Source organism: Chiloscyllium plagiosum, unplaced genomic scaffold (assembly GCF_037043375.1).
Source record: "Chiloscyllium plagiosum isolate Xiang-an unplaced genomic scaffold, Cpla_swu_hap1 HiC_scaffold_12, whole genome shotgun sequence".
NCBI lineage: Eukaryota > Metazoa > Chordata > Chondrichthyes > Orectolobiformes > Hemiscylliidae > Chiloscyllium > Chiloscyllium plagiosum.
Genome location: NW_028270150.1, coordinates 87,353,783 through 87,372,294, shown reverse-complemented (window position 1 = coordinate 87,372,294; position 18,512 = coordinate 87,353,783). Strand labels below are relative to the sequence as shown.

The 18,512-nt window shown below is 38.8% G+C and overlaps 1 protein-coding gene across 7 annotated transcripts in view; it reads left to right on the top strand.

The window, feature by feature from the left end:
* Positions 1-18,512, top strand: part of fndc3a (fibronectin type III domain containing 3A) — a 216,312-nt gene that overhangs the window by 176,934 nt on the left and 20,866 nt on the right. For all 7 annotated transcript variants that reach the window (XM_087993027.1, XM_087993026.1, XM_087993024.1 and 4 more), the window contains 6 exons: positions 5,592-5,710; positions 5,907-6,012; positions 7,697-7,872; positions 8,600-8,713; positions 9,327-9,476; positions 15,297-15,580. In XM_087993027.1, coding sequence (XP_087849153.1) covers positions 5,592-5,710; positions 5,907-6,012; positions 7,697-7,872; positions 8,600-8,713; positions 9,327-9,476; positions 15,297-15,580 — 949 coding nt within the window. The remainder of the gene's footprint in view (positions 1-5,591; positions 5,711-5,906; positions 6,013-7,696; positions 7,873-8,599; positions 8,714-9,326; positions 9,477-15,296; positions 15,581-18,512) is intronic.

The following is an 18,512-nucleotide window of genomic DNA, read 5'->3' as shown; positions in this document are numbered from 1 at the left end:
AGTCCCACCTGCCAGCACCTGGCCCATATCCCTCCAAACCCTTCCTGTTCATATATCCATCCAGATGCCTTTTTAAATGTTGCAATTATATTGGCCTCCATCACTTCTTCTGGCAGCTTGTTCCATACATGTAGCACTCACCCCTTGGGTCTCTTTTATATCTTTCCCCTCTCACCCTAAACCTATGCCCTCTAGTTCTGGACTCCCCCAACCCAGGGAAAAGACTTTGTCTATTTATCCTAACCATGCCCCTCATGATTTTATAAACCTCTATAAGGTCGTCCCTTAGCTTCCAACGCTCCAGGGAAAACAGCCCTAGCCTATTCAACCTCTCCCTATAGCTCAAATCCTCCAACCCTGGCAACATCCTTGTAAATCTTTTCTGAACCCTTTCAAGTTTAACAACATCCTTCCAATAGGAAGGAGACCAGAATTGCACGCAATATTCCAACAGTAGCCTGACCAATGTCCTGTACAGCCGCAACATGACCTTCCAACTCCTGTACTCAGTACTCTAATTGAAGCATAACCAGCATCAGCAACTAATCCAAGATGGAGGATGGGAATAATTTCTGGCTGTAACAGGTTGCTCCTTTTTCTTTGAGGTATTTTCAGTGTTGGAGGTGATTTCCTTGAATCTCAGGAGCAGTAATTACTGTTTTATATGCTGTTGCATTGTTTTGGAACTTTGGAGGAAAAAAAGTCAAAACAACAGCACTTTTAAAAGGGAGGGGAACAGACAAAGGCAGCACATGGTCAGGTCAGTGCAAGAGAGAGAGAGAAAAAGAAACCCCCACTGCTAACTGATATAGCAGTGAACCTGCGCAGTTACTGCCTTTGCTGTTTGAATTCAGGTATTGCTGGACATCGGAGTGTGTCTGGGAAAATTAACAAACAGTGAAATTTACAAGTAATCTTGGAGGAACTTGCTTGGGAGAAGTCAGAACACAGAAACAGATAAGTGAATATTTTTAAGTGTGGCCTCACAGAAAGTCTGCAGTAATGAGTAGAGTGGGTACTTTCTTGATTATATGTTTTATTGAGATATGTGTCTTGATTAAACTTAAAAATATAAGCCATAAGTATTAAGTTAGTCTGGAGCAGTGTTTTGTAAAGGAATAAGACAGTGCTATTTTCTGGGTCTGTAGATTGGAAGAAGCAAACATGACCTTTAGTAGAGTGATATGCTCTTCTTGTCGGATATGGGAGTTCAGGGAGGGTTTACATGTTACTGAGGATTATATCTGCAATAAATGCTGTTGGTTACGAATCCTATCAGATCGAATGGATCGGTTGGAAAGACAGTTAGAGGCAACGAGAAATTTACAAGAGCAAGGAGATGTGATGGATGGCAGATACAGGACGGGAGAAAAGTTGCAGATACAGTCACATAAATGGGTTAACTCCAGGAAAGGTAAGAGAGGCAGGCAAGTAGACCAGGAGTCTTCTGTGGCTATCCCCATTTCAAACAAGTATGCTGTTTTGGAAAATGTAGGGGGTGTTGGATTCTCGGGGAAATGTAGCAAGAACAACCAAATTTCTGGTATCGAGACAGACTCCAGTGCAATGAGGAGTATGTCGGGTTCCCAGAGATCGATTGTATTAGGGGACTCTCTAGTCTGAGGTGCAGATAGACGTTTCTGTGGCCAGCAGCGAAAAATCAGAATGGTGTATTGCCTCCCTGGTGCCAGGATCAAGGATGTCTCAGAGAGAATGCAGAATGTTCTCAAGGGGGAGAGGGACCAACAGGAGGTCATTGTACACATTGGAACTAATTACATAGGAAGGCAAAAGGATGAGATTCTGAAGGGAGAATATAGAGAGTTAGGCAAGAATTTAAAAAGAAGATCCTCAAGAGTAGTAATATCTGGATTACTCCCAGTGCTGCGAGCTAGTGAGGGTAGGAATAGGAGGATAGAGCAGATGAATGCATGACTGAGGAGCTGGTGAATGGAAGAAGGATTCATTTTTGGATTATTGGAATCTCTTCTGGAGTAGAAGTGATCTGTACAAGAAGGACGGATTGCACTTGAATTGGAGGGGAACTAATATACTGGCAGGGAGATTTGCTAGAGCTGCTCAGGAGGATTTAAACTATTAAGGTGATGGGGGTGGAACCCAGGGAGATAGTGAGGAAAGAGATCAATCTGAGATTAGTACAGTTGAGTAAAGAAGCAAGTCACACAGTCAGGGCAGGCAGGGACAAATCAGAGAACAGGGTAGGCCTGGTAAATTAAACTGCCATTTATTTCAATGCAAGAGGCCTAACAGGGAAGGCAGATGAACTCAAGGCATGGTTAGGAACATGGGACTGAGATATCGTAGCAATTTCAGAAACATGGCTCAGGGATGGACAGGAATGGCAGCTTAATGTTCCAAGATGCAAATGCTACAGGAAGGACAAAAAGGGAGGCAAGAGAGGAGGGGGAGTGGCATTTTTGATCAGGGATAGCATTACAGCTGTACTGAGGGAGGGCATTCCCGGAAATACATCCATTGAAGTTATTTGGGTGGAACTGAGAAATAAGAAAGGTATGATCATCTTATTGGGATTCCTCTAATAGTCAGCGGGAAATTGAGAAATAAATTTGTAAGGAGATCTAAGTTATCTGTAAAAATAACAGGGCGGTTATGGTAGGGGATTTTAATTTTCCAAACATAGACTGGGACTGCCATAGTGTAAAGGGTTTAGATGGAGAAGAATTTGTTAAGTGTGTACAAAAAGATTTTCTAATTCAGCATGCGGATGTACCTATAGAGAAGGTGCAAAACTTGATCTATGCTTGGGAAATAAGGCAGGGCAGGTGACTGAGGTGTCAGTGGGGGAGCACTTCGGGGTCAGTGACCATAATTCTATTTAGTTTTAAAATAGTGATGGAAAAGGATAGACCAGATCTAAAATTTGAAGTTCTAAATTGGAGGAAGGCCGATTTTGATTGTATTCGGAAAGAACTGTTAAAAACTGATTGGGGGCAGATGTTCGCAGGTAAAGGGACGGCTGGAAAATGGGAAGCCTTCAGAAGTGAGATAACGAGAATCCAGAGAAAGTATATTCCTGTTAGGGTGAAAGGAAAGTCTGGCAGGTATAGGGAATGTTGGATGATTAAAGAAATTGAGGGTTTTCTTAAGAAAAAGAAGGAAGGATATGTCAGGTATAGACAGAATAGATCGCGTGAATCCTTCGAAGAGTATAAAGGCAGTAGGAGTATACATAAGCGGGAAATCAGAAGGGCAAAAAGGGAACATGAGATAGCTTTGGCAAATAGAGTTAAGGAGAATCCAAAGGGATTTTACAAATACAATAAGGACAAAAGGGTAACTCGGGAGAGAATACTGCCACTCAAAGATCAGCAAGGTGGCCTTTGTGTGGAGCCGCAGGAGATGGGGGAGATACTAAACGAGTGTTTTGTATCAGTGCTTACTGTGGAAAGGATATGGAAGGGATAGAATGTAGGGAAATAGATGATGACATCTTGCAAAATGTCCAGATTACAGAGGAGGAAGTGCTGGATGTTTTGAAACGGTTAAAGGTGGATAAATCCCCAGGACTTGATCAGGTGTATCCGAGAACTCTGTGGGAAGCTAGAGAAGTGATTGCTGGGCCTCCTGCTGAGATATTTGTATCATCGATAGTCACAGGTGAGGTGCCAGAAGACTGGAGTTTGGCTTCGTGGTGCCACTGTTTAAGAAGGGTGGTAAGGAGAAGCCAGGGAACTATAGACTGGTGAGCCTGATGTCAATGGTGGGCAAATTGTTGGAAGGAATCCTGAGGGACAGGATGTACATGTATTTGGAAAGGCAAGGACTGATTAGGGATAGTCAACATGGCTTTATGGGTGGGAAATGATGTCTCACAAACTTGATTGAGTTTTTTGAAGAAGTAACAAAGAAGATTGAAGAGGGCAGAGTAGTAGATGTGATCTATGTGGACTTCAGTAAGGCGTTCGACAATGCTCCCCATGAGAGACTGGTTAGCCAGGTTAGATCTCACGGAATACAGGGAGAACTAGCCATTTGGATAAAGAACTGGCTCAAAGCTAGAAGACAGAGGGTGGTGGTAGAGGGTTGTTTTTCAGACCGGAGGCCTCTGCCAGTGGAGTGCCACAATGATTGGTGCTGGGTCCACTACTTTTCATCATTTATATAAATGATTTGCATGTGAGCTTAAGAGGTATAGTTAGTAAGTTTGCAGATGACACCAAAATTGGAGGTGTAGTGGACAGTGAAGAAGGTTACCTCAGATTACAACAGGATCTTGATCAGATGGGCCAATGGGCTGAGAAGTGGCAGATGGAGTTTAATTCAGATAAATGTGAGGTGCTGCATTTTGGGAAAGCAAATCTTAGCAGGACCTATACACTTAATGGTAAGGTCCTAGGGAATGTTGCTGAACAAAGAGACCTTGGTGTACAGGTTCATAGCTCTTTGAAAGTAGAGTTGCAGGCAGGTAGGATAGTGAAGAAGGCGTTTGGTTTGCTCTCTTTTATTGGTCAGAGTATTGAGTACAGGAGTTGGGAGGTCCTGTTGCGGCTGTACAGGACATTGGTTAGGCCGCTGTTGGAATATTGCGTGCAATTCTGGCCTCCTTCCTATCGGAACAATATTATGAAACTTGAAAGGGTTCAGAAAAGATTTACAAGGATGTTGCCAAGCTTGGAGGATTTGAGCTATAGGGAGAGGTTGAATAGGCTAGGGCTGTTTTCCCTGGAGCGTCGGAGGCTGAGGGGTGACCTTAAAGAGGTCTGTAACACCATGAGGGGCATGGATAGGATAAATAGACAAAGTCTCTTCCCTGGAGTGGGAGAATCCAGACCTAGAGGGCATAGATTTAGGGTGAGAGGGGAAAGATATAACACAGACCTAAGGAGCAACTTTTTCACACACAGGGTGGTACCTGTATGGAATGAGCTGCCAGAGGAAGTGGTGGAGGCTAGTACGATTGCAACATCTAAAAGGCATCTGGGTGGGTATATAAATAGGAAGGGTTTGAAGGGATATGGGCCGGGTGCTGGCAAGTGGGACTAGATTAGGTTGGGATATCTGGTCAGCGTGGACGAGTTGGACCAAAGGGTCTGTTTCCATGCTCTACATCTCTATGATTCTGACTGGTTTGTTCCAGTGGCTCTCACTATCTTTACTGGTTTACCTCTTTAATTAGAAGAATAAGGGAACATCTCTCACTTTCAATAAAATATTCACGACTTCAATGGTCTGATTCTTTTTGTGAGTCATTTAGTGAAAAATAATTCTCTGGACTGCCTGAGTCATCTCTCCCTTAGTAGATTCTAAGCAAATATCCGCCACTTGTTCTTTTGCTACAGTTTTAATATCCACTTCCCTTTCTGTTGCATCCTTTTCAATTCAAGGCTGACTTTCTGACCTTTTTTTTGGGGTCTGGAGGTGAGGGGAAGGGGGTGTCACCTTCGCGGAACTAAAACCAAAATTCCATTTGACTTTATTTTAAAACTAAATGCGCCATCAGACATATTGGGATAAATTATGCAGCTGCTTATTTTAAGAAATTTGCTAACTGCTTGGTGACATTGCTATTGAAAGAACTACTCATAACCTATTTCTAATAAACTTTTCAGCGAACACTTGGGACGTGGTTTATAGTGGAGCTACCAGAGAACATGTGTGTGACCACCTTAATCCTGGCTGTGTCTACCAGTTGCGACTTTACTGCATTAGTGAAGGAGGGCAGAGTCCGGTAATGTTGACATTTATCATACTGGACACATAACTGTTCCTTTGTAATAAAATGAGTAAAAAGATCCAGCATTCTTAGAAATAGTGTACCTGGTGTAAATTTACTCTTAAAAAGAATTTTAGGGAACTACTTTGGGAATCTTATAAGAAATCATATTAGCATGATCATTAATTTTTGTGATGAATACCTTTTACAGGTCTCAGAAACATTATTAGTGCAGACACCAGCAGTTCCCCCTGGTCCTTGCCAACCACCAAGACTTGTCGGTAAAGCTCGGACAAGAGAAATACAGTTACGATGGGGTGAGAGCCATTTGTCACTGCACTGCTGAAACTATAAGTTTTAGTCCACGGTGATATGTGAAGTTGAGTGGACAGAATGAGCTTAGCCTGTGATATTAAATAATTTTTATGTTGATGCATGCTGAGATATATAGCTGCCAGTTATCTTTGATCCACACTGATTCATGTACCCAACAGAAATTGGGTTTTTTTGGTGGAACATCTTTATTTGAACCATACTTAGCTAGTAATTCTTTAGAAAAAAGTTTAGAATTCTTTAAAAATTTGTTTTTCCCTTTACTTTTTGCAAATACGTTATTTAAATAGATGGTTCTAAATTCATACTCCAAAACTGGAAGTATATCATTCATAAAGATTTAGTAATTTTGCTCTTCTGATCAAAGGGTCACTGAACTCAAAACTGTTTTCTCCCCACTGGAGCTGCTACACTTGCTGAGTTTCTCCAGCAATTTCCATTTTTGTTTCAGAACTCCAGCATCTACAGTTCTTTGTCTTCCTTTAGTGCCTAATATTAATTCTTATAAGTCTCTGTTGTTATTAAAATAAATGTCTACCTATATTAAATAATAGTGGAATGCTTTGAAATTTAAGCACTTGAACTCACTTTTTGTCAACTTTGTAGCTTGGAAGCAACTTAAAGAATCCCAAGCTGCTTTTGATGTATGTTAATCTGGATACCATAAACATGTTGGACCTTTGAAACTGTAAAACAGCAGTGAACTTCAAACGGCTACATTTCTTCTAAAGCTACAAATTGGCATGTAGGACATTTCCATCTAGACCCATTGCACAAATATTCCTTAAGTTATATAAATGTTTTAATTTGTCTAAAAGTTGGGAGCAGATAAAGCTGATTTAATGTATCTAAAAATAATTGTTCCTCATTTTAAAAGAAAAAAAACACAAGTACAATTACTTGAATCTGCTTTCTCTGTCTTAGTTTTAAATGGTTTGCCATGTAAATACTATTTTACAAAGTTTAATAATTTCCATTGAATATTTAATTCCACTGACAGGTGATATGCTCTTTTTTGAAAAAGGGCACAGAAGTAGTTATTCTTCAATTAAACTATGCCTGAACTTATGCATTAACTCTATTTTGCTGCTGAAACATATATCCTTTGGTTCCTTCCATGTAACAAAAAAAATCTGGAAATGTCTTCTTGTATTATTTACTACATATTATTTTTATCTCCTGTTCACATTTAATTTTTTTTAACCTTGATTATGTACATTGGAAGAATATATGAGACCTTAGCAGCTTGGTATAAAAATTGTAAAAAATGTTAATGCCTACATTACACCTGTGCCCAATAAAATTGATATGAACACTAATTAACATTCCTTAGAAGCTTAATCACAACAGCAAGGAATTGCGTAAATAGGACCCATTGTGGATTTTATTGTGTCTAGATTGTTCAATTTATCAGCTCAGTGAGGCATTTTATTTCATAAGGCCATAGATGGCATCTTAAAATTCCAACATCTGTTGTCAATTTGCAAACTTTTCACAGATTACATATTTGACTTCCTTTTTGATTAACTGTACTATTATCTCCTTATATGATTCGGTCATACTTTGATAATACTCTTGTGAAGCCTAGGGGCATTTTTCTATGCTAAAGGTATGATATAAGTGTACATCTTTGACTTGAAAGTGTAGAAGCTTGATTTGTCTCATTAGGCCAACCTCCTATAACTGGCGGTTCTCAAGTAATCGGTTATAGACTGGAAATGTCTGCATCAGACCTGACTGAACCCAAGGATGTGTACCAGGGACCTGACACAGAATGTACAGTCAGCAGCCTGCTTCCAGGAAAGATGTACAGTTTTCGACTTCGGGCTGTAAACAAAGCAGGGGTAAGGGTCAAGATTCTGGAAAGCTCACTGAAATGTCAAATCTTAAGAAGAACCTTCAGTATTAGAATATAAATGGGTGGAGATGCATACAATCCAGCCCTGTTAGCTTTTGTTTTTGATGCTGCATTGTTCAGGTCTTTCAGAGACATTATTCTGCACAGTAATTTGTTGTTAGATTGGTGTAGCTATTAACATAACATTGCCTTCTACAGGCTCAGACTAACAATTTAGTTATTTTGAAATTACTATTTTCTGTACTGACATTTAGGATGTAGCACCCATAATGTTCAAATGTTTGTTCAGCACTGATGGTTATGGGATAAACTTGATAATTGATGGTTCATTCTTTTGTTTCTATGGTTAATGAAGATAGGAGTACAAGTAAGTTACTGCAGGAGAAAAAGAAGTGTTCATTAGTTTTGTGATAGAGAAGGTGGGATTATCAAGAATTTGTTCAGGGCAGTAATACTGTAACTTTCTAAGACAGCAAGATTACAAAGACAAATTATTATAAAAGAAACAATTTATTAACGACTGGTTATATTTTAGAGCTGTTTGAATGGAAGTAACTTGCTCTTTTATCATGAAGTGTGAGTTGGTCAATCCACAGTCTACATGAGTTCTCTTTCTAATCTTCCAGTTTAAGTTTAACATTTTGGTACTAAATATCTTACAAATTTTAACAACAGTTGTACAGTCCAAATAATTATATTTTCTTTCCTCATAGTGTGGTCCTTATTCAGAAAAATGTGAAATTTGCACAGCTGCAGGATGTCCTGACCAATGCAAAGCTCCACATGTTGTGTGCAAAACAGCCACGTGTGTGCACGTCAGCTGGACAGTATGTATTATGTCTCCCTTATGTCTTACTAATCTTGTGGCAAAAATTAACTCCTGTTTGTTTCAATATTAATTGGATTATTTGATTGTACATACCTGAAGAGTAAGAATCAGTTACTGTAAACAACTTCTGAAAGTTGTAAGAGAATTGTATTCGAGCTCCTAGTCATACCTGAGGATAAAGCACCTCAAAGATCCTGGCCAAGAAATTAGTTTAAGCTTTGAAGTGCCAAATAAAATGATCTCTACTTCCAAAGGGGTGCAAAAATCAAGATGATTCAGAACTTGGTTCTTAGATATATGATTGCAGTAAACATCTAGTGACCATCATTTAATGTTCTGAAGGCTCTAATTTCAAGGTGGTTTCTGTAAATACTGGAAAGAATAGGAGACAGCAGGGAGCCGTGCTGACTGACTTCCTCATGAGCAAAGAGCTTGTTTAACTAGGAGGATGTTTTCTAAAAAGGTAGCTTGTGCCAGTGGCTGCTGCTAGCTAGAATGCATCACATCCAAAAAATTTGAGTAGAGTAGACTAGACTTTGAAACCTAATTTGTTTGCTGTTTGACATTCAGAAATACATCACATATTTATACACTTAATTTTGTTTTTGCAGACTCCAGCTGATAATGGTGCTGATGTGACAGAGTACAAGCTGGAATGGGGAGTTGTGGAAGGCATCCTGCAAATATGTTATTGTGGTCCTGGTCTAAATTTTGAAGTGAAGGGGCTTTTGCCAGCCACAACATACTTTTGTAGAGTGCAGGTAATTAAGAAACATAGAGTTATACAGCACAGAAACAGTAACTCTTCGGTCCAACTTGAGTGTGACACCAGATATGCTACATTGATCTAGGCCCATTTGTCAGCATTTGGTCCATATCACTCTAAATCCTTCCTATTCGTGTACCCAACCAGATGCCTTTTAAATGTAAGTGTAGCTGCTTCCACCATGTCCTCTGGCAGCTTATCCCATACCCCACATTCTACATGAAAAGTTGCCCCTCAGGTTCCTTTTAAATATTTCCCCTTTCACCATAAATCTATGCCCTCTAGTTTTAGACTCCCCTACCTTAAGAAAAAGACCCTAGTTTTACATCCCATCCACAGCCCTCAAGATTTTGTAAACCTCTAAAACCCATCAGCCTCCAACACTCAAGGGAAAAAGCCTTAGCCTTTATCTAGCTCAAACTTCTTTATCTAGCTCAAACCTTTCAAACCCAGCAACATCCTTGTAAATCTTTTCAGATACAGATATAGAAACTGTGGATGTGCTGAGGACAAGGAGATTATATGCCCATAGAATCTAAGCTAGCATTGATGTGATTATAAAGTATAGGTTTAAGGTGTGGGAGATGGTGGCATAGTTGTAATACCACTGGACTGGTAATCCAGATGCCCAGGCCAATGCTGTGGGGATAAGAATGCAACTCCCACAATGGCATCTTGTGGAATTTAGATTTCATAATTGCAACCATGAAAACTATCATTGCTTGTTGGAATAATTCCAAGATTCATCAGCACTAAATCTCCCTTTGCAAAGCATAGTTTAAATTAAAAATTTTAATTGCATTTTGTTAACCTCTTTTGCTTCAACAGTTACTGAATATAAAAAGTAAATTCTGATGACATTAAGGACTTACTGCATAACATACCTCTCTCTACTGAGGAGGATAGACTTTGAGTCCTTTTCAGATATTGCTATTTGTGTAAGGCAGAACTTCCTGTTCTATAATTAACTTGCTTTTTAGTGCTTTGAACCTGTTGTATTTTGTTCCATGTTGTAAATTACATCAAATTAATTCAACAGATTTCCCTTTTCCTATTTGATTTCCTATATTATGTACTTTTTAAAACTGAAAAACCCGGCTTTTTTTTGTAAATATATTTATTAGCAAATTTTTTTAACTTTACAAACATATAAAATTATTGAAAAATACAATCAATAACAAATATCGGTATAATTAAAAAAAAACACAACAACAATATAACTAGTATCACTAACTATTAACCTACCCTCTAATATAGGAAAACCCTAACACTGTGCAAAGCAACACCAAAAAAAGAAAGAAGAGCAAAACAAAACACAGAATACAGAACAGCTATGCTCAGCGCAAAGCTCCCAAACAGAGGAACGGGAGCATTGTATATATACCCGTATTAACTCAGGAGACCCCTTCCAGGGCCCAGGTCTTGACAAATTTAACCATCCTGGTTAAACAAATGCCCTAGTTAAGACAACTGACAAATCTGTTTCCAAATAACTCAAGTAGGGCTGCCATGTCTTATAAAAATAGTCTGTTGTGTGGTGCACCATGTTTGTAAAAAAATGTTCAAGGGAATGTGCTCCATAATTAATTTCTGCCATCTCAGCATGCCCGGTGGGTTTTCAAACACCCAGTTCATCAGAATATTCTTCCGTGCACAGTATGCAAGAATATTAAATAGTTTCTTCCCATGCCCGTCTAAAGATGGTAAATTTGGTAGACCTAAGAGGAGGAATATCGGGTCTACTTTGACTTCAGTCCTCAATACCCTCCCTATCTCTCCCGCCACAGCTCTACAGTAAATACTGAGCCTGTGGCATGTCCAGAAGCAATGGGTAAGAATACCTACACTTATTTTACATTTGGGGCACACTGAAGATGCCCCTTTTTTGAAACTTCGCCAGACGGTCTGGTGCCAGATGAGCCCTGTGCAGAACTTTTAACTGCGTAGCGCATGTCCTATTACAGATTGAGATCTTTCGAGTATTCTCCCATATGTTCTCCCATGTTTCAGAAGAGATCTCCACTCCTAGCTCTTGCTCCCAGACCTTACATAACCAGTTAATATCCTGCGAGACCCTGCCACCCAACAGGCGATAGGGGAACTAACTGAAAGGGTACTTGTGGAATGTAGCAAAAACCTCTCAGTATCGGGCTTATAGGGCTTAGTGAGAAGTGTCGTCGTCTTCTGGATGAAACCCCTAGCCTGAAAAAAAAGAAAAGAACTCTGCTGGGTAACCCATATTTGCAGCTCAGCTGCTCAAAAGATATCATAACCTCCCCTTCAAACAAGTCTCCCAAACTAGAAACTCCTCTCGCTGCCCATAGTTTGAACCCTGAGTCCATCATCCCTGGTCGGAACCCTGGCAGGCCAACTATAGGTGTAAATGGCGAACTCTTGGATAAACAACCCTCACTCTGACGCATTGCCCTCCAAGCCCTCACTGTACTAATGACAATGGGGTTCCGGCAGTGGTCCATAACTGTCCTCATCTTATCCATGAACAATAGGTTAATAAGAGGACACTTTGCTTGGGAGGCCTCAATATCCAGCCATATTGAGTTTGGATCATTACCTACCCAATCGCAGACAAAGGACAGTGGGGAACTCAATTGATACCTTCTGATATCTGGGAAATCAACTCCTCCCCCTCCTTGAGGCAACTGCAATTTAGTAAGTTTGATGAGCCCACGATGCCAGACAAAGGAACCAAACCACCCCATAAGCTTTCACAGCGTTGACTTGGAAACATTATAGGGAGCGTACACATGGGATAAAGCAAACGAGGAAGAACATTCATCTTAATGAGAGATATTCAGCCCAACCATGAAATTGGAAGAGCCTCATCTCTGGAGATCTCACCTAATATTGTCGAGCAAGTGAGCAAAGTTAGTCCAAAATAACAGATCAAACTTGGGGGTAATAAAAATGGCTAGGTACCGGAATCCTGCCCGTGACCACTTAAAAGGGAACTTAGAGCCACCTTCAACTTCTAGCACATCCTTAAGACTCCCCAAAGGCATAGTCTCCGATTTTGCAAAGTTAATCTTATACCCTGAAATAGCCCCAAATGAATTGATACATTATATCAAATGTGGTACAGAGGTCACTGGGTTCAATAAAAACAGAAGGACATTATCCACATACAGTGTAATCTTGTGTGCCCTCGAACCCACTTCAGGAGGGGTTATGTGGACGTTCTGATGAATGGCCTCTGCCAGCGGCTATATCACCAACATAAACAACAATGGTGAGAGGGGGCAGCATTGCCGACTATCCCTACCAATTGTAAAATTCCCAGACTTCACCCGGTTGATGATGACTGCGGCCAGAGGGTGGCGATATAAAACTTTCACCCACCTAGCAAAAACTCCACCCAATCCAAACTGTTCTAAGACATAAAAAAGATACGGCCATTCCACCCGGTCAAATGCTTTCTCTGCATCTATGGAAATCACCAATCCCTGAATCGATCGTTGCTGACAAACTTGGACCATATTCAACAACCTTCTAATATTATTAGAGGACCTACGGCCCCTTATAAAGCCTGTCTGGTCCTCTTTAATAATATGGGGCAACACCCTTTCCATTCTCAGCGCCAGGATCTTGGACAGAATCTTGAAATCTGACTTTAATAGAGAGATAGGCCTGTATGAGGCACAATCCTCAGGAACCTTCCCCTTCTTAAGAATTAAGGAAATATTAGCTTCTCTCAAAGATTATGGTAGGCATTCATGTATATAGGAGTGATTGTACATCTCCAACATCGGCCCTGACAGTATCCCTATAAACTCCTTATAAAACTCACCCGGAAGACCATCAGGGCCAGGCACTTTCCCACTCTGAAGTTGCCTAGCTGTCTCCTGTATTTCCTGAACTGTCAAGGGGGCATTACGGAAAGAGGACTGTTCCAAGGTTACCCCTGGGAAAAACCCAGTTTTTAGCATCAAAATGAAAACAAAGTACTGGAAATAATTTTTAAATCTGGTACCATCTTTGGAGAGAAAAATAATTAACTTGTAGAGTGAGATTTAACTCTTTTTCAGATTAGGTTTCTGCACTGTTGCCCATATCTCTTACGCCAGGAATCAGTTTTCTGGTTCTTTCCTGCACTGCTCCCAACTCCAACAGACATCTGTATGACCAGAACAGGACGTAGTACTTGGATGTACTCCAATTAGTGCAGTCTGAGAGTCAAATTTTACTAAGGCTAATGATCTCTTTCAACTCATCATTATTTCAACACTATTTATGGGGGTCATTCAGTTTTTCTTCCTATATAAACTGCTTTATATTTTGATCATCTTCATTTTCATCTCTTGTATTTCTTATTTATAAGTTTTGTCTGACTCTTAATTTATGAACTACCTTTTCTCCCTTTGAGTCTGGTCATGTTTGCAGAGAATATCAATTTGCATTGAATTCAAATAATTATAAACAATAAGCATTTAAAATTCAGTATTGTTTCTAAACCTGAACCTATTCCAACAAAATGTGCTGTTTTCAGCCAATTTCTTTGGTCACTCTCAAGATTCAACCTTATTACTGACCCTAAGATTCTCTTTCAGTGAATGTTGAATTTTAAGTATGGATCTTAATTCATTTGAATAAGATGTTATCTTCTCTCTGTCCCAGTAAGCTGTAGCATCTTTACCCAGTGTGCACTGATATACAGGAATCCTTCGTTAGATTCTCAGAACAGTGTTCTGTTCTCAAAATGGATTATTCTAGATTTATTGTTGGAAAAATAATTTTTATACATTATTTAGCTTGATTTTTCTAGCAATCATAATACTAATCTGCCTTTTCCAATCCATTTATCATTTTGAATAACTAAATTATTTCAGACACTTTGTTTTCTAGCTGAACAGCCCACGTCATTGCAGTTATTCCTCATACTTCAAATCTCAAACTCTATGTGTCAGCCTCATGAACTTTCTCTATACCCTCCGATACTTGAATGTTTCCCTTGCATCCAGCAAATCAAACTAGGCATGGTACTCAAGATGTAGTTTGACCTTAGTACTGTACAGTGTCCTCATAATTTCTAACTGATTATGGGACTGTATCGTCCCAATATTCTGTTGACTTTGAGTAATGTTTCACAGAATCTGATGGATATATTTACCATCACATCCACATTGCTAAATCACTTACAGCTTCACCCTTTGTTATTTTAACACCATTTTGAGTTTTTCTCCTTATTTTCCTTTCTGTGTGTTATTGCATTAAATTGCACCTGCCATTGTCCTCTTTGCATTATTTTGTTACGCTTGAAAATTCTAAGCTGCCTTCTCTAGAGTCAATACATGTACTTATCTGACTATTCTGAAAGTTCTACATCAAAGTCAGATCATAAATTTTAAATTATAATTTTCTAAACACTTCTGAACTCCCTGAACTTGGATATCCCATTCAGTACTCATTGATGTCCAGACTGAATTTTAAGTATTTTCTTAAAATACTTCAAATGTTTCCAATGAATTTTAAGTATTTCCTACATTTCAGCCAACTTCTTCTTACTCCTTGTAAGGTTTTACATTCAATTCCTACAGTTTTAAATGTAAATAACAGCCTTTTATAGAACAGAAGTAACTAAGTGTCATTCTTAATTATACTAATTGAGTTTGTAGACATTAACTGGAACAAACTTGTAAGTTTGATGTCAATACTTCACAGTAAGTTATTGAGAACTGAACAAGTACCAAAGTATAAAGTTAAAAGGGGAAATAGAAAGTTACGCTTACTTTATATGACTTAAAAGCAAAATAGCCAATAATATGTGGCATGTTATTAACCTACAGCCTTCTGTTTCCAGGCACTGAATGTTGCTGGTGCAGGTCCTTTCAGTGATGTGGTTTTGTGCATGACTCCACCGTCTGTTCCAGCTGCTATAAGCTTTCTGCAAATAGTGAATGAAGATAAACTTGATACACCACTTGACTCCCCTTCAACATGTCTAGCCATACAGTGGGAAGAGCCTCGCAATAATGGTTCCGAAATCTCAAGCTACAGTATAGACTTTGGTGACAAGCAGCCAATAACAGTAGACAGATCGACTAATTGTATCATCCAAAATCTGCAGCCAGATACAACATACAGGTATGCTGTATCAAGTGATGGCGAGTTACTCTAAATTGTTTATGTGCCAAGGTGTCCCACCCTGGTTTAAGTTAGGTTTAAATCTACAACTGCTGAAGCCAAACTTTCTATGACCAGTGGGTTTTTTTTTTCTCCATAAAGCAATCTGAGTCTGTAATAGTCTTTGTAAGCAATTTTGACAGTTTATTCAGAAGATGAAATATCACACTAACTTCTAAATCCCTCTGTTATCCAATCTGATTTGTAGAGGATCAGCCTTCCAGTTTCTGTTTCGCTATTTATATTGAGCCATATCACTCCCTTTTTTGTTTCTTCTTTACCCATAAATCTACTTCTCTCATGACTGTTCTCCCTGTCATCATATCTCATTTACATGTTAACATAACACACATAATTTACCACACTGAACTTGTTTTTAAATTGATAAGTTAAAGTGAACCTTGATTTTAATGGTTCCCCAGAGACAAATGATAATACTTTGTCTCTAGCAAAAAAATTGGAATTTGGCCCTTTTTATATTTGCTGTAGCTTTCATAGCTGTTGAACACTCTTCCACTGGGTTTTGGCCAATACAAATGCCTTGGTTAGCTTCTGCCTGAAACTCAAACCATAGACTGAAAGTGTAGTCTCTGGACTTTGGTTTATCAATTTCTCTGAATCAGTTTGAGTGGTCCTCTTATTCCAGGCCTAAATATCAGCTCAAAAGGACTGAATCCTATGGACTCATTATGAACCTCCATAATGGTGAACGGTAACAATTCCTTTATCGCAGTCATTAGGAGGTGCCTGACAATTGCTTTAATTATGGTCTTCAAAATTTGATGCCAACTTTCCAAAATACTTTAAGATTGTGGGTGATAAGTAGAAGATATAAATTGTTCAATTAGCAAACTAATTATTGTACTTTGAATATTTATGACATAAAATTTGAACCTTGATCTGGTTCTTTGCGAAGTCCAAACTTTGTTAAAATGATCTAACATTCTATGTTTTTGTAATATTTCTGTTCTAAAAACACAACCTGAGGAAATCTTTTGGAAACATCCATAATTAATAAAAGGTACTGATTCCCATTTTTGGCTTTAGCTAGAGGCATGCACAGCTGATTAAAACCCTGCTAAACAATTCTTTGAAAACTACTTTCAGGCTTAAAGGAGCAGGTTTAATTGATGGTTAGCGTTTCTGCACTACCTCGTGCATGACAACATTTGACCACATCTTGATGTAATCTTTTCCTAGTATCTAAGTGACTGGAATTGAATTGGCATTTTGTGAGTTACTCATAAAATTTTGTAATAGTCATAGAATTACCAGCTGTTGCCCATATGTGATATTTGAGGGACTCTAATACTCATCATTAATACTTTGTCTTTCAAATGATAACATGTAGATAATGGTTCTGACTCAATTTCTGCAGAGACTTCTTTATATATCTCTCTTATTTCTGATTTGTTGCCTTTCTGTTACAGAAGGTGGGTTGAACATGTCAGCCTCATTCTTTTTAGCATCATCCTTTTTATTTAAATTTATGAAATCTGTACAGTCAGTTCTGCCACAACGCGTATTGACTTTAACGTGATTGAAGAATTTGGACCATTATTTGTAGAATGCAAACTTTCCTCACCTGTGTTTGTTATTATCCCATTAGTTTACATGGTGCAGCTATTGCGTAATTTTTTTATAACGCGAGGTCGCAAGAGAATGGAACCATCACATTATACCAAAACCGACTGTATACAAATCACCTCCCTTTTTCATGCACTCCCTCTCTTCTAGCCTAATTCTATGGACCTGAGATCTCCTGCTGAAGCGCTTGTGTCCGAAATGTAAATTATCCTGTTCCTCGGATGCTGCCTGACCTGCTGTATCTTTCCAACACCACACTCTTAACCCTGAGATCTCATCATTACAGTCAGGGAACAATCCAGGGTTTTCTTCCTGTCGCATTTTGGTTTCTTTTGCCCCTCTTGGTTCTTCCACCACCTTCAGGGAAGCCTATATATTTGAACCACCCAGATCACTTCCTGAGATAATTCCCTTCCATAATGATTTGTTACACCCCTAGAACACATTCTGAATTTACTAAGTTACTTTTTAAATCAAGCTCTGCATAATGGGACTGGTTTATAATCTCCATATATACCTCCAATTAATATTTTCTCTTTTATTGAGTCCTCTAGAAAACATTGATGTCATTAACCTGCATAAGTGAATAATTTGCCCCAGGATCTGTCAATGTCTTTATCAGTTAGTGTAAGGGAATACCTCCTTATCAGAGAAACTATTCAAAACTTTGAATGGTCTGATTCTCCTTGTCAATGTACAAAGAATGATTTTCATGACTCTACAGGGACATTTCTTTTTAGTATATTCTAAGAAAACAAGGTGCCTTTGTACTACAATGACAGTATTAATATCCTTTCATGATACCCTTTTTCTAAAGACTCCTTAAATATTCCCATTCCTGCAATCAGTTTTCATTTACCTTCTTACAATTTGCTTAAGTATGTTCAGTATTATTGTAATCCAAGCATGTTATTTTCTTTAGTTAACTGTTTGGTTCTATCCTTTTCCCGTTATTACTTTGGCATCCTCCTGATGGATCCCTAAAACTAGTACCTCTCCTATCTGTATATTTCCTATATATTTCCTATTTGTCCAAGTTCCCTGTGGATTCCCATCTGAGCATCTTCCTACATGTAACTGTTTGTGTGAGATGTCATAGGTATCTGTCAGTAACTTCAGTAATTGAAATTTCTGATCCCACAGCATTTCTTTTTCCAATACAAATTCTGCAAATGTCTAAATAGGTTTCTTCCATGTTCTAAATTTTAATTCACAAAGTTCAGAAACAAGGCTGTAAGCATTGTATATTGCTTTATTAACAGTTTTATACTCTTCAGATTTTTCTCCTTGCAAAATTGCACATTGA